The following is a 22,190-nucleotide window of genomic DNA, read 5'->3' as shown; positions in this document are numbered from 1 at the left end:
TGTGTGTGTGTGTGTGTGTGCGTGTGTGTGTGTGCGTGCGTGCGTGTGTGCGTGCGTGCGCGAATGCTTGTTATATGCTGTTTGGACTATATTGGACTGTATATCTGGGTGGTTTTCGGTTTTGTTCTCCGCCCACTCTTTAGCGGGATCGGGCGCGGCGGGTAGAAAACGGGGCGAGTCGGGCAGCGGGACAACAAATGCTGAATGTAAGCGGGATTTTTATGCAAGCGGGAAATTGTATGTAAGCGGGAAATTTAGTCCCGCGCAGATCTCTACTTTGAATTGCCACTGTGTATGAAATGTTCTATATAAATATACTTGCCTTGCCTTGCTTCAAACAGAGAATTTTTTAATTAATTTTAAACTTGGAAATGTATTGAGGTGGTGGCCTTATTTACAATATAGCTGTGCTACACACTTCCCCAGGCAGAAATAAAAGAAGTTCCCATCAACGCATGATATTTAAACTAGATCTCAATAGTTTAATTGCTTTCCACTGTGTTCCAGCTATTGAAATAATTGCCTTAAATCACTGAAGTATCAAAATTAAAGTATCAATGTTTTTATTGGAGAATCCATATTGATATTTTAGTATTGAGCTGCGCATTACTACACTCAGTCGCATCTTCTGCATTTGGTGTGAACCCAGGCACGTTGACCAATCAGAAAGGAGAAAACCCCACTGATGTCATGAGACAAAAACTCTAGTTGTAGTGGCAACAACACCACATTGTTTCATAGAGTTTCAGTTTCACCCTGGCTAGGGTTTTCAGAAAGTTTCTGTTTCAGTCACTTGATACAGTGTTTTTGTGTGGATAAATGACGTCAAAAAATGTTGTGTGGACAGGGCCTAAACAGCTAACTTTATTGTTCAAACTAAATCAGTAAAAAAAAATTCAGGGTTCACAAAACCGGTTGCCCGATGTCCTGGGTGACCAAAAATTAATCCACCAATAAATCTGACCTATCGGACAATCTTATGTAATTCTTATGGGTTGAAGGAGCCTCTCTCTCTCTCTCTCTCTCTCTCTCTCTCTCTCTCTCTCTCTCTCTCTCTCTCTCTCTCTCTCTCTCTCTCTCTCTCTCTCTCTCTCTCTCTCTCTCTCTCTCTCTCTCTCTCTCTCTCTCTCTCTCTCTCTCTCTCTCTCTCTCTCTCTCTCTCTCTCTCTCTCTCTCTCTCTCCCTCTCTCTCTCTCTCTCTCTCTTTCTCTCTCTCTCTCTCTCTCTCTCTCTTTATATATATATATATATATATATATTGTGCATCTGGAAAGTATTCATAGCGCTGTTACAGTCTTATTCCAAAGTGGATTATATTTATTTATTTCCTCAAAATTCTACACACAATACCCCATAATGACAATGTGAAAAAAAGAGTTTTTGAAATTGTTGCAAATTTATGAAAAATAAAAAAGCTGAAAAATCACATATACATCAGTATTGACAGCCTTTGCCATAAAGCTCTAAATTGAGTTCAGGTACATTCAGTTTCCACTGATCATTCTTAAGATGTTTCAGCAGCTTGATTTCTTTCATTTGATTGGACATGATTTTACACCTGTCTACATAAGATCCCGGGGTTGACAATGTATATCAAAGCAAAAACCAAGCATGAAGACTAAGGAGTTGTCTGTAGACCTCCGAGGCAGGATTGTCTCAGCACAAGGCTGGGGAAGGTTACAGAAACATTTCTGCTGCTCTGAAAGTTCCAATGAGCACAGCGGCCTCCATCATCCATAAGTGAGAGATGTTTGGAACCAGCAGGACTCTTCCTAGAGCTGGCCGGCCATCTAAGCTGAGTGATCAGGTCCTTAGTCAGGAAGGTGATCAATATCCCGATGGTCACTCTGTCTAAGCTCCAGCATTCATCTGTGGAGAGAGGAGAACCTTACAGAAGGACAACCATCTGTGCAGCAATCCACCAACCAGGCCTGTATGGTAGAGTGGGCAGACGGAAGACACTCCCCATCTGAAATTCGCCAAAAGGCATCTGAAGGACTCTCAGACCATAAGAAACTAAATTCTCTGCTCTGATGAGACTAAAATTCAACTCTTTGGAGTGAATGCCAGGTGTTACGCTTAGAGAATACCAGGCAGCGCTCATCACCAGGCTAATACCATCCCTGCAGTGAAGCATGGTGGTGGCAGCATCATGCTGTGGGGATGTTTTTTAGCAGCAGGAACTGGAAGACTAGTCAGGATAGAGGGAAAGACGAATGCAGCAATGTACAGAGACATCCTGAAGGAAAACCTGCTTCAGAGTGCTCTTGACCTCAGACTGGGGCGACAGTTCATCTTCCAGCAGGACAATAACCCAAAGCACACCGCCAAAATATCAATGGAGTGGCTCCACAACAACTTAGTGAATGTCCTTGAGTGGCCAAGCCAGAGCCCAGACTAAATCCTATTGAACATCTCTGGCGAGATCTGAAAATGGCTGTACACTGTCACTTCCCATCCAACCTGATAGAGCTTGAGAGGTACAGCAAAGAGGAATGGGCAAAAAATCCTGAAGACAGATGTGCCGAGCTTGTGGCATCATATTCAAAACGATTTGAGGCTGTAATTTCTGCCAAAGGTGCATCAACAAAGTATTGAGCAAAGGCCGTGAATACTGATGTACATGTGATTTCTCAGCTTTTCATATTTAATAAATTTGCTACAATTTCACAAACACTTTTTTTCACATTGCCATTATGGGGGATTGCGTGTAGAATGTTGAAGAAACAAATGAATTGAATGCATTTTGGAATAAGGCTGTAACATAAAAAAAAATGTGGTAAAAGTGAAGCGCTATGAATATTTTCAGGATGCACTGTAAATATACACACACACACACACACACACGCACACACAACACAACACATGTGACTAACTATTCAGGGTTAGTAACTAACCATCAAAACATACACTCTCTGCTCACTCAAACAATTAACCTTAAAAACAGTTTGTTGGTTGGTTGTATGTCTGGCTGTCTCCTAGAATTTTTTTTTTTATGTCATTAAAGTTAATTCCCTACAAGCCCTTGAGTAGATAATTAAAGTACGTGTAAATGACTACCCTAGATTGAATCCTAAATTAGAGATCCTTTTTTGGAAAAATCCGTTTTTTGGACCCTTAATGTGAATAAATGTTTTGTCTTGATATATTGGTTTGTGGTGTTCTTCATGAGAAAATTGATGTTCTGCCAATGGAAAAGCGGTATATTGTAATGCATTATTGTCTTGCTTTTAGGTTGCACAGACCACAGATGGGATTGACGCAGACTTGTGGAAAGATGGTCTGTTCAAATCCAAGGTGACCCGCTATCTGTGCTTCACCAGGGCATTTTCCAAAGAGAATGTGAGTCATTTCTACAGTTCTTTATCAGAAATGAAGGAGATTTCAGTGGTAACATTACATAAATAAATGCAGTTGAAATCAGAATTAATTGGCAATTTTTGGCCATAATATTTTATTTTGGACGCTTGAGACTTGTCATGCACAGCTTTACCTAATTAGCAAAAAACAAAGCCGTGTTTGCTTAAACATTCTTTAAAAAGCTGGTCATGTGGTATTTTAACTAGCTTAATATTGTTAGCATGGGTCTCAAACTGGATTCCTAGAGGGCCACAGCTGTGCACAATTTTGCTCCAACTCAAATCAAACACAGCTGATCCAACTAATCAAGGTGTTCAAGACCACTAGAGACTCTTAAGCAGGTGTGAGCTGGAGGAGGTTGATCCTAAAATCTGCAGAACTTTGGCCCTCCGGGAATTGACAGGCTTAAATGCATCTAAGATCAGTAAACATTGTAATTTTCTCAGAATATGTATTAGGGTGTATATGAAATATATAATATTGTGTATATTTGTAGGTGTGTATATAAAATTGTAATAATTTTGCAATTAATTTATAGGTTTTTTTTAATCAGTTCGGGGCTCAAAGTCTGTAAACCCCTCTCTACCATTAGACAACTCTGCTCTAATTGGTCAGGTGATTGGCCAAGTCTTTTTTTAATTGGTCTTTCTGTATTTATTGCATTTGAAACAAAACTTCCATTTCAGAGTGTTCAAGGAATTTTTCAGAGTATTTGCTATATTATTTTTTCCTATTTGTTTTATTTTGACTAGAATAAAAAGTTTTAGATTTTTAAAGACCGTTTTAAGGTTAATATTATTAGCCCCCTTAGGCAATATGTTTTTCCCTATTGTCTATAGATCAAACCACTGCTATACAATGACTTACCCTATTACCCTAACCTGCCTAATTAACCTAGTTAAGTCTTTTAAGGTCACTGTAATCTGAATATTAGTATCCTAAAAAATATCTAGTCTAATATTATTTACTGTCATCATGGCAAAGATAAAATAGATCAGTTATTAGAAATGAATTATTAAAACTATTATGTTTAGAAATATGTTGAAAAAATCTTCTTTCTTTTAACCAGAAATTGGGGAAAATATATACTGGGGGCTTATAATTCTGATTTCAGCTATATATTACATTGAACTTTTCTCACATTGCTTAATACACACAGGATGTAAAGCTAAAACAAATGTGTTTACAAATAACAAAGAATTAATGGAATGAAATGTTAAAAAAATTATTATTTTCTACATAAATTTAAAAACCACTGCCTTCATGCCTTCTTCATCTCAGAGGGCTTTTTCAGTTTATTCATGACAATTTGCTTTTGTATAATGTTATTATTAGCAGTATTATTTGTTATATGCATATTTGTTTTATTAAAACCAAGCTTAGATTTGCCCACCTGTGGGGTTTTGGATCATTTGGGGCCTAGCATGTGTGTTTGGATATAACTCTTAAATCCAGAGTGAGCACAGTAGATTATTATAGTTCTTTTATTCGTTTGCTGGATATTAGAACTGAATTTAGAAATAGTTTTGAAACAAATCTTTGGGCTTAACAAACAAAATTAATTATGTAGGCTAATGGATGGCTGTGCGTACAACATGTTTCCTTATCCATGAAAGAGTAAAAGTAAAGAATGAGGAGGCTAATTCTCTCATTCTTGCGCTGTAGATGCTCTGTTTTTTCACTTACAAAGTCTGTCATTAAAATAGCAAATTCGCTATGGTGTAACCATAGACTGTAAAATATATGGACGTAGTATCAGTGACGTCACCCATAGGTTTCTAAAGAGCGCAAAAGAAGCCACAAGTAGGCGCGGCCAACCGTCGCCATTTTGTTTGCGCGTCATCACACCGACGGCGGGATACCAAACAAGGGCAAAGAGGCGGAGAGTGAGCGGAGCTACAGACACCTGCTGGCATTTAGCTTGGACCTGGTTCAGACACACTTTACTTTGGGAGAAACGCTTAATACTTTATCACCTGCGACTCGTTTGTGTTCTGAACACTTGTGCTTGGTTGTATACTATATCAATAAAGTGTTTAGACTTTTAAAAACACTGCTGTAATACAGTGAGCCACTAAACATTGCTCTTATGACGTTTTTCAACAGGGGGAAAACGCAAATTACTTATAAACACTTCAGATATAGTCTGTGTTAGTTAATGTAAGACTATTGATGAAATCCTGCTTAACACTGTATGACAACGCTTCAGATGACGGTTCTAGAGCCTACAGCTAATCAATCTGACAGATTCTGCAGTGCATTACAGCTCTAAATATAAATATAAACGATAAATGATCTTAAATAAAACAAATACATGTATAGAGATGGTATATAAGTATGTAACTTTACTTACATGGGAAACGGAGGCCACGTGAATGGTTTGTGAGCACAATTAAGTGCACTCAGAATGCCATGCCATCTAATAATTGTTGGAAACAAGTCCAAAAGACAGTCGACTGTGTAAAGCCACATAAAACAACACAGAAATACGATAAATATGGCAAGTTCAGTGGCTAATCAGCAGGATTCAGCTGAGGTGACGTGACGGCGACCAACGAGACCTAGCTGTCAATCAAGTGACCACGCCCTTAATTATGCAAACTTAATATAACTTAATATAAAGGAAACATCTCCAGGTTGGAGGAAAGTCCTTACCCCAGGTGGAGGAGTTTAAGTATCTCGGGGTTTTGTTCATGAGTGAGGGAAGGATGGAACGTGAGATTGACAGGCAGATCGGTGCAGCAGCAGCAGTAATGCGGTCGATGTACCGGTCCGTTGTGGTGAAGAAGGAGCTGAGCCGAAAGGCAAAGCTCTCGATTTACCGGTCAATCTACGTTCCTATTCTCACCTATGGTCATGAGCTTTGGATTTTGTAGAGTCGCTGCTCCTCCACATCAAGAGAAGTCAGCTGAGGTGGCTCGGGCATCTGTTTCAGATGCCTCCTGGATGCCTACCTAGGGAGGTGTTCCAGGCATGTCCCACCGGGAGGCGGCCTCGGGAAAGACCCAGGACACGCTGGAGGGACTATGTCTCTCGGCTGGCCTTAGAATGCCTCGGGATCCCCCCGGAGGAGCTGGAGGAAGTGTCTGGGGATAGGGAAGTCTGGGGTTCTCTCCTAAAACTGCTGCCCCCACGACCCGGCCCCGGAAAAGTGGCAGAAAAGATGAATGAATGAATGAATGAATGAATGAATAAAAGAAACGGATGAGTTCTAAAAAAAATTCACCCCCCTCACAGTTGTCATGAAGGGTAATATTAGCTGTATGAACCAAAATCTGTTTTTGTACCAGGCTGTAAACACCTTTTTTCTGCTGTAAAGTTGGCCATTCTAACAGTGGACTCAATTGAAATTTGCCCTATTTTGGAGCCAGGAGTGGCCAGGACTAGCAGAATTTCGGATGAATTGCAGTTTTAGTTACTTCCGTATTGGATTCCTGAGGGAGAGCGGGAGGTTGCCGCTTGGGTGTTACACAACTGACTCTTATAGGGAATGGGAGATGAGACTCTGATTGGTTTATTCTCAAAACACACCAATAAGTCGTTAAAAGAATAAGCTCAACCCTGTTAGACCATTCGCCATGGCGCAAAGCGGATTTTTCCGTCTTTAAAATAGCAAACTTGGATTCAGACACACCCTTAATGCTTTTGCAGCCTGCGCTTTGAACTTTGCGCCTAGATCTTTAAAATAGAGCACTATGTTTATTTATAATGCACTTTTCTAATGGACAACTTTGCAGATTGTTTACATTTAATTACAGCTACATTACATCCTGCAAATAGGATATTTTTTGAAAGCTCATAACTTTAATACTGCATAATTTAGTCTAAAGGCTGAAAACAGGGTTGAACTTTTCACACATTTAATGCATGCTCATGCTAGAGTGTTTATTTAACATAACATCTTGTTGGAGCTGTAGGGCTCACTATAATTTGTCACAGGATCTCTTCTATTTGTTTTTTTAGACAATTTCTTTTTGTTCATGGAAACAAAGACGCTTCCTCTCCCTCAGTCTCTGTGGTTTAGTCCAGTCTTTTTAAAACTCGAGTGGAAAGAACTTTAAGGCAATATTTGTGGTTTAGTTTTGCTTTTATGAATGTTTAGGGATTCAGCAACTGTTAGTTTAGTCTCGGTGAACTCATACATCTGAGTGTTGACAAAACAGCACATGCAGGAAAACCCTCAGGATATCCCCTAATGAATGAAGATAACCCCAACACTTGATTTCTTCAAGAACATTCCTTTAATTCATCTTAAGCTTAAAATAAAATAGGTCTTAAATTACACTTAATAGCATAGTACTTGAATGCCGTGTTGTCCCAAATGAAGCACTAATGTTTTTTTTTTACTAAGCGAAAATTTAAACCGTTTCCCTAATGACATTTGACGGTTGCCAAATTAGCTAAATAAATGACCCAAGTAGCAAATAATACCTGCCATGAATATAACCGCATTCACCATCGGGAGGCGCTATAATCACTCTCATAGAATACTGCTTTCACAATTAAAAATAAAGTAATCTAACATGCGCGCCCGATAGCTCCGCCCCTTCCGCTACATGAGCAAAGCAGCGGCTGTAGAGTGTGTGAAGTGTCCAACAGTCTACACTTCATATTACCGGTTGAATGAAAGCATCATCCGGGTATTTAAAGTGCACTAGAGCTGCACGATTCTGGCTAAAATGAGAATCGCGATCTTTTTTTTTTTTTGCTCAAAATAAAGATCACTATTTTCTCACGATTCTGTAGATGTAAAATAAAGGTATGGTAAAAACAAACATATGGCACAACATCGATAATAATATTATGTGTAGGTCTGCTGGTTTTTATAAATAATTATATTCTACTTAATAATTCTGATGTTGAATTATTATGTTTGAGATATATGCTTGCAATCTGTCATATTAGACCATTTTTTTCACTGGTAAAATCAGACATTTGCTATTATCAGATTATATTCAACATTATATAGGCTAGAGCAGTTATACTGACATTGTAAACATTTATTTTCATGCACAACTGTGTGTTCGTTATGAAAGAAAAAAAAAGCATATCAAACGCTTGCCGTAATCATAACTCTAAAATGCGATATGATCATTTAAATAAAGTGCACACACAGTCTGTTTCATTCTGACTGCTAAGTGCTTGTTCATACTTCACGCGGCTCCCAAACGATCACTCTGTGCCACAAACTGAATATTATTTACAACTTTAATACCTGTTACTCGCAACATATGCAGATTCTGTTCACTAAAGTAGACGCGCATGCGTCTATCATTAAGTAGAGCGCGCGCCCTCTCTGTGATAACAGCTCACGGTCAGCAGCTCACGTCACGTGTGATTTTTCCCGGCAGCGAAAACATCATTATATGAAGACAAAAATGACATTTTTAGGTGAATTATACCTTATAAATACAGTATGTGACTCATTCAACATCATTTGGAGGTGTCAGTGTCACTGAGCAATGTATGTGAAACAATGAAAAGACTCGAGCAGCCGCCTTTTCTTCTCTCCTGAACTTGAAAATATGATTGACAGAATCGTAGAAATGCTGGATTTAGATCGTCTAAGGAATCGAGATTGCGATCTTTTAACGATTAATTGTGCAGCTCTAAAGTGCACTTATTCTTTTTTAGGGTTTTCAGTGTAAACGCACTACTTACACTATTCATACTACAAAATGGCGTAGAATAGTGGATAAGTGTGTGATTTGGGACGCACCTATAATATCTTTATATGATCTTTAATATAAAGAGGCTTGTCGCAGCTTTCGGTTCATGTGGACTTTAAAAATGCAAAACTATAATATCTTTGATTGGTTAAGCTATGGCACTAATGTACTATTTTGTTCGATGGAAGCTTACGTTTCAGTAAAAATGAATGCTGTAACCTAAATTTAACCTAAAATGAATGCGAACATTTGAAGGACATTGCTATAGGATTCGCTTATTTACATTCTTCTGTATGTGCTTCCTTTTTTCTCTCCTCAGAGTCATTTAGGAAACGTGCTTGTAGACATGAAGCTCATCGACATCAAGGACACGCTGCCTGTGGGATTCATTCCCATTCAGGAAACCGTGGACACACGTAAGAGCCCCACGCATTTACAGTTCACTCTCTCTCAAAATGCAAAATGTGAAATCCAGCTTAGTTTTGAAGCATTTATGTTCACACTAGTACTGCACAATATATCGAAAAATCATTGCGGTAATAGTATATGCAATGTACTAAGCTTGTGCTTCATCAAACTCCATTTCAACCATGATGCAATGTATTTTTATTAAATAATTGTTAATCATTTTGTTATTTAATAATTGTGTATCTGCTTGTTAAGTCGTGACGTGTGAAATACTGTTTCTGGCTCCAATGCGCTACTTTTAGTCATATCAAACATTAAAGTAAATTTTTATATTGCATATAGTATACTTTATATAGTTTCTGGACCAATATTTTAACAATTTATAAAGAATTTATCACTTGGCCATCTGATATTAGGCATAAAACATAAAAAAACACGATCACTATATATATATATATATATATATATATATATATATATATATATATATATATATATATATATATATATATATATATATATATATATATATATATATATATATATATATATGAGCAATATCACACGTAGCAGTGTGATATGGCTGTATATCGGCACGGGTGGGAGGCATGCGTGCCTTAGTGCCCCCACCAGTGCCGATATACAGCCACATCGCACTGCTACGAGTGTGATATTGCGTTTAAACAACAGTTTGACGACATAATTGTGAATATAAAAACAAAATCAAACATGGAGAGTCTCAAAAACCCTTTTGTATGAGGAACTACTTTCTTCCGCATTGGATTCAAATCATAAGCTGACAGTTAAACAGCTGAGCAAGCATCTTTTAAACTTTAGATCTGTAGTGTCTGCTTTTTGCTGGCTGTATGTGGGCGGAGTAATACACAAAGGGTAAAGAGGCTGTACGGGTGCTGATATTGCAGAATATCACACGGCTATCAGCCAATCAGATTTGAGAACCAGACAGAACTGTTGTATAAATATATTTATTATTACCAATTGATGAGCCTCCCCATACAGTTTGATATGGTGCTTGGACCCAGAAGCCGCTTCATGTGACGTCACAATAAACTGATTTTTTTTTTTTTAAGAAATAAATAAATCTAATTAAATATCTATATTGCAGAGAAAGGCAATAAGTAAAACACATTATTTTGTGCCAAACATTTGTGTGCTTCATGCATAGGTTGTTTATCCTAATCTGACCAATCAGATGAGGTCTTTACTATCTTGGTCACACTGAACAATATCGTTTCATTAATATATTTATTAATGTATTTAAACCCTCGGACAATAGAGGAAAAGGACAACAGCCAATAGGAAGCAGGATATATATATATATATATATATATATATATATATATATATATATATATATATATATATATATTTAACCCCCCCTGAATTATTTAACTGAGAGACGATTTGTTTCAACACATTTCTAAACATAATAGTTTTACTAACTCATTTCTAATAACTGATTTATTTTATCTTTACCATAATGACAGTAAATAATATTCAACCAGATATTTTTAAGACACTTCTGTACAACCTAAAGTGACATTTAATGCCTTAACTAGGCAGGTTAGGGTAATTTGGCATATAGCGATTTTTATTTGTTCTATAGACTATCGAAAAATAGTAGCTAATGGCTCGTTTCCACTGACTGGTACAGTACAGTATGGTTCGGGTCGGTACGGGTCACCTTTATCAGGCTTGCGTTTCCACTAAATGTTTATTACTAACCTTTCTATGAACATGATTTGATTATAACTGCAGATCAATAAATATAACGTCTATAGTTATATTAAATAGATGAATGCATCATATATGAACACATAAAGCCCATTACAGTTGGTTATGTTACCACCTACAGAAGAACTACACACAGCATACATTTAGTCCTTATTTAGGTTCAAAAACAATACAAAATATAGCCCACAGTCAGAGCAAACCTCTCATCTGTGTCTGTCATCTTCAGCAGCACCTGTAGCCTCTGTTAGAGAGTCATTCCATCATTCCCAGTTCATATTAGTGTAAAAGGTGATGATATTAAACATGGCAGTTTGTTCCTGTTTGCTGAAAAAATAATGTGCTCCTTGTTTTCCGGCTTCTCCTTTGTTTTTTCGTGTTTCACTCTCACGTTTGTCACTGTCTGACAGGAACGGGTTTCAAAAGCACGTCAATAATCAAGCGCGCAATATTATCATCAGCTCAAGAAGATTTAGATATAGACGAGCTGCGAGCGCAAGCAAGAACGCAAAACTGCTCGCGCTTCAGACTGGCTCAGGGGCACAGGGGCACAGGGTTAATCTGCTCTTTTTTTGGCATTGTAGCTGTTCATCAAAACGACGACATGGTTTGTTTGAGCCCAGTTCAACCATGGCTCGTTATTAAATATATATATATATATATATATATATATATATATATATATATGCTGTAATCTCTCGACTGTGTATTTTAAATATGGCGGCTCTTTTGTTTTCATTCTGGCTTGTTGCGTAAGCGAATGACGCATCTCTGTAAACCAATAGCGTTCAGCTGCGCATCTAGCTTCGCCTTTTGTTACCCTTTCTCATGTTTGGTACCCTTGCGAAAGGGTGCCGAAAAAGTTGTATGGTACGGTTCGGTTCCGTACGCCTTTTGACAGTGGAAACGGCCATAAAAGCATACCAAACCTTACCGTACCACTCAGTGGAAACGGGCCATAAAAGTGCCTAATAATATTGACCCTAAAATGTTAAAAAAAAAAAAATAATTCAGCTGCTTTTATTTTAGCCAAAAATAAAACAAATAAGACTTTCTCCAGAAGAAAAAAACAACAGACTCACTGTAAAAAAAATTCCTTGCTCTGTTAAACATCAAGAAATAAGAAATATTTAAAAAGAAAAAAAGAATTTAATGGGGGCTAATAATTTTGACTTGTAATATATATATATATATAATAAAATAAAAACATACTTAAAAATATCTATCACCTGTTTATCTTAATTTAGTATGATCCTAATATAAATTATACATTTTTAAATTGCTAATAAAATAGCACCTTCCAAGTTGTATGCAAGAAACTTCGGTCACACTTTACAATAAGGTTCATTAGTTAATATTAAGTAATGCATTTACTAACATGAACAAACAATGAACAATACATTTACTACAGTATTTATTCATGTTAATAAACGTTAGTTAATGAAAATACAGCTGTTCATTGTTAGTTCATGTTAACTCATGGTACATTAACTAATGTTAACAAGCATGGACTTAAATGTTAATAATGCATTAGTAATTGTTCAATTTTGATTCATAAATGCTGTACATGTGTTGTTCATGTTAGTAAAAGCATTATCTAATGAACCTTATTGTAAAGTGTTACCGAAACTTCATTATCACAACGCTCAATATAACAAAAATATTGCATATTATTCCAGTATTGTGCAGCCCTTGTTCACATACTTAAGCCAGCGTGAATAAAACCGCTGTAAATAAACCAAGGAGCAACGTTAACCAGCTTTAAAGAGATGCTTGTTTGCCACTAATGTATTTGCTTTCAGACGTGCAGACCGATAATGAATTCAGCCTCCTTTGTGGGTTTAGTTTCTGTTTCATGTTAAATAATTAATCGATCTTGTGTGAAATGATCCTCTTTGATTTCAAGCGCTGACCCCGTTTTGTCTGTTTTCTCTGTCTGTTGTGAATCTCCCTTTCACTTTCTTCATGGTGTCCTGTTTGTGTATCTGCAGAAGAGCCGGCGTTCAGGAAGAGGAGGTTATGCATTAAGTTCATCCCGAGAGACTCCACTGAAGCCGCCATCTGTGACATCCGCATTTTAGGACGCTCGAAACAGGCTCCACCACAGTACACCTTCATAGGGTCAGTTACACAACATAGAAAATGCCTTCGTGATGTTTGAAGCGCACTTCATTAGTGTTTTATGAGCAAATGAATAATAGTAAACTAGTAATATTATTTTTGAATTCATACAAGCATAGTTTGTGTATATTTATTAATAATATATTTTGCCTTGAACCGACTTTACAGGCTGTAAATGTAATATGGTAACATTAGTGCTGGCCGAAGATTAATCGTGAGTTTCTGTGCATTATATATATTTATTATGTATATGTAATACACATAAATACATTCATTCATTTTCTATTCGACTTAGTCCCTTTATTAATCAGGGATGTTTTTCCAGATGCAACCCATCACTGGGAAACACCCATACACTCATTCACAATCATACACTACGGACAATTTAGCTTACCAAATTCACCTATAGCGCATGTGTTTGGACTGTGGGCGAAACCGGAGCACTCGGAGGAAACCCACACCAACATGAGGAAAACATGCAAACTCCACACAGAAATGCCAACTGACCCAGCCGAGGCTCAAACCAGCGATCTTCTCACTGTGAGGCGACAGCGCTACCCACTGTGCCACCACATGGCCATATACATAGAAACAAAACTATGTGAATATTTTTGTTACATAGATATCTAAATTTATATATAATTGGTAATATATGCATATATATTATTGGATATATAATAAATAAACATTTTCTCTAATATATGCATGTGTGTATTTATGTATACATAATTTTGGATGACATTAATTGCGATTTATATTTAAAATATCAGTAAAGCACAGTTCATTAGTATTTCATGAATAAATGAATATTGATCTGCAGGTGGGCAGTGAATGAACAATATATACATATGAAATCAGAGTTATTAGCCCCCACTTGAGTTTTATTTAATTTTTTTAAATATTTACCAAATTATGTTTAACAGAGCAAGGACATTTTCACAGTATGTCTGATAATATTTTTTCTTCTGGAGAAAGGCTTATTTATTTTCTTTCAGGTAGAATAAAAGCTGTTTTTAATTTTTTTTAACACCATTTTAAGGACAATATTATTAGCCCCTTTAAGCTATATATTTTTTCGATAGTCTACAGAACAAACCATTGTTATACAATAACTTGCCTAATTACCCTAATCTGCCTAGTTAACCTAGTTAAGCCTTTAAATGTCACTTTAAGCTGTATAGAAGTGTCTTGAAAAATATATAGTCAAATATTATTTACTGTCATCATGGCAAAGATAAAATAAATCAGTTATTAGAGATGAGTTATTAAAACTATTATGTTTAGAAATGTGTTGAAGAAATCTGCTCTCTGTTAAACTGGCTAATAAATCAGGGGGGCTAATAATTATGACTTCAACTGTGCATGATTTTGAAATTTAATAATCAATAATGGCCATTCTAAAAGTGTAGCGTACAATAAGTTTATACAATATGGGAAATAAAGGCAAGCAATCAGTCAGATTTGCAGAATCAGTGTACGTGGTTATATTAAATAATATATTAACTTATCTTTGCGCTCTTCCAAAACACGCTACCTGAGAACAAGTAATAGATTTAAAAGACTGAAGAGTCATTAGACAGAGCCAAGATGGATTGAATATTACGTTTAACAACTACAGTGAGACGAAATCTAGTGGAAGATCCTTGATGAACTGTCCAACGTGCGCTGCTCTCATCTGGGGAGGTGTGCATACACAGCAACACATGCCAGAGTGTGTGTGGTCATGTGATGTGTGTTTTTAGCAGTGTAGTGTTGAAGGAGATCTTTTCAGAAATGCTGGGTGAAACGCCAGTGTGGACATGGATTGTTTTCATTTCAAAACGCTGTTTCATAAAATGTATTAGTGTAAACGGAGACTGTCTCTCTCGGCTGGCCCGGGAACGTCTCAGGATCCCCCTAAAGCAGCTGGAGGAAGTGTCGGGAGAGGAAAGTCTGGCATTCTCTCCTGAGACTGCTGCCCCCACTACCCGGCCCTGGAAAAGCAGATAAAAATAAATGAGGGAATTAATTAATGAGTGAATGAATAAAAATTTGAAAAAAAAAAAAAAAAAAAAAAAATATATATATATATATATATATATACACACACATATATATATATATATATATATATATATATATATATATATATATATATATATATATATATATTAATGTTATCAGGATTTTACTTTTTTGTTTTTATTATGAAATATTTCTGATCTACTGCATAAATGATGTTCCTCCATAAAATAATAACTTTAAACCATGTTTTTTTTCCTATTTAAATGTGCATGTTTTAAAAATTAATGTTTAAAGTTTTCTCTTAAAAATGTATAAAAGTATTAGCGTCATTAAATATCATCAGCAGTCTAATTGCATTGTTTTAATTGAAATATCTCAGCCTGAAGTATTTGTGTATCTCTGGCTGACATCCAATGAAGCAGTGTTTATACAGATCAAGTGAAATGCATCTGTGGGTGTGTTTATGTTTATGTTTGGTGAAATGTAGTTCTGTTTATCCTCTTTCAGAGAGCTGAACAATATGGGCATCTGGTACCGCATGGGGAAAGTGCCACGGACCCAAGACTCTTCACCTGTACAGAACAACTCCAGCAACAACACCACCAATAACATCCAGACGCTCACCAACAACTCCACTCCAGCGCCAGTCTTGCCCAAGTATGTGTGTGTGTGTCTGTCTGTCTGTGTTTAGTCTGAAACCTGAGGAAGTGTGAATTGTGTTTGATGAAAGAGCAGCGGAAAAAAAAAAACAAAGATCTGAAAGAAGGAAATGAAACCCAAACAACAAAAAAAAACAAGCAAACACTTGGTTAGTCATTATTTTGGCTTAAAGAGCCCATATTATACATGAAATAGGGTCATATCTTGGTTGTAAGGGTCTCCCAAGAACAGTAATATGCATGCAAGGTCAAAAAACACTTTCATGGTCTTATAATCTGCATTTATTTTTACCTAATTATCCCAGCGATTCCCGTATGAATCGTCCAGTGATTCATTTGTTCCCAAACCCCTCTTTAGCGCGAAGCTAATCTGCGCTGATTGGACCAATGACAGCCTGTTGCGATTGGTCGACTGCCTTCAGTCAGAGAGTGAAATGCACAACAGCTAGTCAGCAATATAAAAGTAATCACAGTTCATACACGCTCGATAGTGTAGGCGTGGATTTTAGCTGCCAGTGGGTCAATGTAAATACAGTCGATGGACTTGAAAATTCAGACGATTAACTATTTTATTGAGCAAAAACTCCAAAAACTGTTGAGGAGATCTCCTAGCTTGTCTCACTCTGCTCTTTTCACAGACACAAACACACACACACACACACATTGCCATCGTCCGCGCACACAAACACAAAAACACACACAGACCTCCGGGCGACAACGCGCACGCGCGCGCACACACACAAACACACACGCATACCTCCGGACGACAGCGCACGCACACACACACTACCCTCGTCCACGGAGCTCCGTAAACAAAGCAGCACGCGTCGCGTGACTTTGCACGCGATGAGAATATAGCCAGTTAACCTGATACAGTACACGCGGTTACAAGTAATAAATCACAACTAAATACATTTGCAAGCCAGAGTCAACGAGGCAACAACTTTAACCGCACGTACTTACACTTGAGAAATGGAGGAAGAAACCCATCCTGACGTCCATCAGTAAGTTACTCTTTACTGATCCTTCCTTTAACAAACGCAGATGAAGTATTCTTTGTAGCATGTAGTTTGCAGAAGTTTCCAGTAGTTTCCAACTCCTTGGCTATTATGCTGAGGTTTCATCTTTGGGTAGAGGCTCGATAATTTCCATTTGCAATGTGACTTTAATCGACTGGCATGTTTGTATGGGTGTGTTTGTGGGTGTGTCTGCGTTACTGCGTCAGAGGGCGGGGCCTCAGATTTGAAATCTCCGGGTTTGCGTGTTCACGTGAATAACTTGGTTTCGTTCGTACGTCATGGCGAAACACCTAATGACTTGGTATCAAGGCGACTCGTTTGAAGCACTATGAGTCGACTCTTTTATAAATGAATCAACCGTTTTAAACACTGTACACTAACAGATTTAAGCCTTAGCTGGATACTTCACTTCACTTAGAGCTGTGTTACACACTACATGGAGGGGAATTTTCAAAAACCCATAATATGAGCTCTTTAAGTAAATCAGCAGATCCAGGATAGTCCGTTTTTTTGGCACATATAGGTTGCATTTACACTGCAGATCTTGATGGTCAATTCCGATTTTGTGACTGTATCCGATTTTTTTTTTTTGATGACCTGCTTACATCATCTTTTATAAGTGACTCGTAGCCGATCATCTGCATTTACACAGCACACGGCAAAGGCGCAATGACCAGGAAAAAAAGAGCAAGCGCTGACTAAAAGCTGATAATTAAAGAACGCTCTTTCTCTATTCCTGAATGTAATCTGTTCGCAGCCTTTGACACGCTGTTTTACTATAGTTTATGACAGAAAGGTTCTGATTTGTCCATCTTCTTTTTAAAAATAAGCTTTTTTAAACCTTTAGGCATCTTAATGTAATCTCCATGGCGTGATTTATGCACGTGATGTATGCACAAATTTTATATTGGTCTACATTGGTTACGTGGCGGACTAGGCGCTCTCTCGCTCTCGATAACATACTTAAATACCTGTGCTATATGACAATAGTCCTCGTGTATGAGATTTAAGGTTTGCGATTCTGCTGAAGTCTGTTCTGAAAAGAAAGTGTCAGACTTGACATCATTCGCTATGCTTTTTAATGACGCGCGACTTGCATTAACAGGTAAAAATCCGATTTACCTGATTACACTGCAGACACGAGAACACAGATTCGATTCATATAGGATAAATTTCCACACATGAACAGGGCTTGAATCTGATTTGAGTCCGAATCCATGTGATTTGTTCCCGCTTACACGTACATGGGCCATATTCTATCTGTGCCACATGGGAGAAAAAAATTGAGTCACTTGAACAGTGCAGTGTAAATGCAGCCTTTCACTGAGTGGTACGGTACGGTTCGGTACGCCTTTAAGGCCGTTTCCATTGTCAAAAGGTACCAAAAAGCGAACCATACCTTACCACTTTTTGGTTACACTTTCCAAAGAAGCTGATATATCACCTATTGGACTATTGTGAACTCAGAATGACGAAATAATCCTCTCTAACAAGAGGTTACATGTGCTGGTGAAGATTAAAGATACAGATGAGAGGTTTACCTTTGGCACTATTTACAGTGGAGAATCGGACCGTATCGTACACTCAGTGGAAACGAGGCATTAGACACCAGAGTTTATACCAAAGTCTGCCTGGTTATAAACACTATTGTATATAGGGCTGCACAGTATATAAACAAAAATGATGAAAATGGGAAAAAATCATATAGTGAATTATATGAATCATATAGTAATAGTGTTTAGAGACTCATCTGAGACTTTTATGAAAGTGCACACTGGATATTGACTTTCATCCAAGATAATTATAGTTTTATTAAGACCAATTGCTTGTAAGTGACAGTGAAAACCTTATTGATGTTACCAAAAAAGTCGATATTTCAAATACATGTTTAACTATTTATTCATTAATTTTATCAACAAAAAATTCATTTTAGTATTAGAAAGAGGTTTGCTCCTTCAATTAGAATTAAAAGACCTTGTAATTAATTGAAATCATGTAATTAATTACCATTGTTTAGGAAATGATTTGCTAAGCCGGTAGATCTGATCAAATCTATATGTTTTGCTTTTAAAATTAAGTGCAATCTTTCATTTTAATTAGAGCTTGCACACTTTCTAATATTATACCGAAGTGTGCTCAAAAACCTGAGTATCCTAATACACATGCTGTGCCCCATGTGGTCTAAAACCTGACAGGTGGACAAATCTAAGCTTGCTTTTAATAAAACAAATATAAATATGGATATAATAAATAATACTGCTAATAATAATAACATTATACAACAGCAAATCGAATACAAAAAAACAAAACAAATTACTAATGTTTTGCTTTTTACACTTTACACACCTGAAACTTGCCTACAGCACTTATTCATTGTTGCTCTTATAGTTGTGTAAATTGCTTCCTTGTCCTCATTTATAAGTCGCTTTGGATAAAAGCGTCTGCTAAATGACTAAATGTAAATGTAATGCGCTTTTCTTCCCGTAAGTAATTAGTTAAATAAATTGAATTCTAACATACTTGATAATACATCCTGTTTTCCATGACGGCACCCTTTAAACTGATAAGTCAAGCATTTTGTAGTGTTTTTTTACATGCTGTTCCTGTGTAAAATGTGTGTTTTCTCACATGTATGATGTTTACGATGTTGTTTGTGTCTCTGGGTTTTCTTTGCCCGTGGCGTTTCTCTGTTTCTCCAATGAGGAAGTGTCTGTTCCAGCTGTTTCCTCTCTGTCTGTATGTGCTCTGGACACTGTCCGCCTGTGATACTGTTATATTTATAACCGGATACAACAGCACTGAAGTCACACACAAGCACAAATGTGTCTCGATGAGTGTGTGACCGTTTCTGTCTCTAGCTCCCAAACATATACGGTACATCCGGACTCGACACATTTGTGGTTCACAACAATTAAGCCGTCATATTATGGAAACATGAGATTTAACTTTTATTGATTTCATTATTTTTACCTACAGATATGATTTCACTGCATTAACAGTGTGTTTGCAATAATTAAATTACTCAAAGTCAAAACCCTTACAAATGCTCGCTTTATCTAGCGTAATGGTTTAAAACCTGTCTGTACATTTTAAGAGTGAACAATTACGTTAATTCAGAAATGGTTTTCAACACGGCTTGTTAAAAAGCAGATGCAAACGCTCATTCTTTCATCTTTCTTCCACCTGTCTTAAACAAACTGATAAATAAATGAATAAATAAATGAATAAGTACCTGTATTTTTCTGGTTGTATTATAGCAAAGAGAATGATAAATACTTAAACTGTTTGTAGCCGTTACAACCTAAAACCACTAATGTAATAGTGGTCTAAAACGTTTACTCAGTCCTGTATGATATAATAAATGATCAGTGGTGGAAAGAGTACTGAAACATCATACTCAAGTAAAAATACGAATACTTGCCTAAAAATGTAGTGTAAGTAGAGTAAAAAGTAGCCCCTTTAAAAGAGTACACTGCAAAAAATGCTTTTCTTACTTAGATTTTTTGTCTTGTTTCTAGTCCAAACATCTAAAAACTCTTAAATCAAGAAGCATTTTTTAGACAAGCAAAATGTATTCTTATCTATTCTAAAATCTATTCTATCTAATCTTGTTTTTCGATTTGTGATAAGATTATTTTGCTTACCCCATTGGCAGATTATTCAGCTTGATTTAAGGAAAGACTCGCTTCATTTTGGCATATTATTTCTTAAAACAAGACAACATGTTTTGCTTGTCTAGAAAATACTTCTTGGTTTCAGAATTTGTAGATATTTGGACTAGAAACAAGACAAAAAATCTAAGTAAGAAAAGCATTTTTTGCAGTGTAGTGAGTATTATGCTGTATAAAGCTGATGCATTTACATGTAATTTGTGGATGTGTGTAAACGTAACATTCTATAGTGCATTTAGTTATTGCCCAGCAGGCACACAACATCATAAGACGTTAATATTAGGTTAGATTTAGGTCGTGATGTCAAGTGACCAAAATCCAATGTTGAGCCAACATCTTAAACAACATCTTAACAATTTATGTCAAATACTGACATTTATTTGTCAGGCATGGCAACCAAAATCCAAAGTGTGATGGACATTGTGGTAACTTCAGCACAACGTCAAGCTGTAACATTATTAGACGATGATATTTGGTTTGTTTTAGGTTGGGCATTGGCCTGACGTTAAGTTCTGGCGTCAACACGATTTTCATATTCAAACAAAATGCGATGTCCCCATAACGTTAGGGTACAATGTCAATTTGACGTCATGTTAACGTCTTGTGCTTGCTGGCTCATCTTCTCATCAGTGATATGCATCTGAACAGTCTTTGGGTCAATGCGTTTAAAGATTTTGGACATCTTCTTGGACACTTTTAGTGCTTTCAAACAGTTTGCTGCATTTATAAAGCGCGCATGTCTTCAGGTAGTTCATTATGATGTGATTTACCTTCTGTGTGTGATTTGATTGGACAGGAATCACAGGACTGAACTTTCTAATCCCCAGAGACAACAAAAAATAAAGTAGTGACTGCAGGTTGAAGGAAATTAGCGGAGTAAAAGTACCGATACAGCACTAAAAATGTACTCAAGTGAGAGTAAAAGTACAGTTTTTAAAAACTACTCACTAAATTACAATTCCTGAGGAAAAACTACTTAATTACAGTCATTTGAGTATTTGTAATTAGTTACTTTACACACTGAAAATGATTATACATTTTCAGTTTGTTCAGTATCTGTCAAAGTTGTCAGTCAGATAAAAAGAGACATTTGGTCTATTTTCAGCAGCAAATGTGGTTTTCTTCTTTTTATTGTAAGCTGACGACACTCTGATATTAATAGTGAGGCTAAAGAAAGTGTGCTGAATGTTTATTTGACTGAGTAATGTTTGTTTTCTGTTTGTGTTTCTTAACAGGCACATATCCATGACGCTGCCCGCATGTTTCAGAAAAAGCACAACCAGACCAGACTTTGAACACCAGAACTCCAACCTCTATGCCATTTCTGGTACCAGAACCGCACAAAACACACTTGACCTAGACAAAAACTTCTTATACAATGCTGGAACCAACAAATACAGATGGAGAGAAATATTTGAATATAAAAATGTGCACACCTTCTCAGATTAAAGAAGCCATCAACTCCTTGTTGAGTGTTAGAAATAAGTTTGCTCCTTCAATTAGAATTAAAAGACCTTGTAAATAATT

The 22,190-nt window shown here is 36.7% G+C and overlaps 1 protein-coding gene across 3 annotated transcripts in view; it reads left to right on the top strand.

Moving 5' to 3' along the window:
• mvb12ba (multivesicular body subunit 12Ba) overlaps positions 1–22,190 on the top strand; it is a 323,521-nt gene that overhangs the window by 44,067 nt on the left and 257,264 nt on the right. For all 3 annotated transcript variants that reach the window (XR_015490563.1, NM_001076606.2, NM_001431133.1), the window contains exons 3-7: positions 3,235–3,342; positions 9,349–9,445; positions 13,181–13,310; positions 15,822–15,971; positions 21,899–21,990. Coding sequence is in view for 2 of the 3 variants with exons in the window: in NM_001076606.2 (NP_001070074.2) it covers positions 3,235–3,342; positions 9,349–9,445; positions 13,181–13,310; positions 15,822–15,971; positions 21,899–21,990 (577 nt within the window). In the remaining variant the exon portion in view is untranslated. The remainder of the gene's footprint in view (positions 1–3,234; positions 3,343–9,348; positions 9,446–13,180; positions 13,311–15,821; positions 15,972–21,898; positions 21,991–22,190) is intronic.

Source organism: Danio rerio, chromosome 5, assembly GCF_052040795.2.
Source record: "Danio rerio strain M-AB ecotype USA chromosome 5, GRCz13ab, whole genome shotgun sequence".
In the NCBI taxonomy this organism is placed as follows: domain Eukaryota; kingdom Metazoa; phylum Chordata; class Actinopteri; order Cypriniformes; family Danionidae; genus Danio; species Danio rerio.
This window is presented reverse-complemented; position numbering and strand designations above follow the sequence as displayed.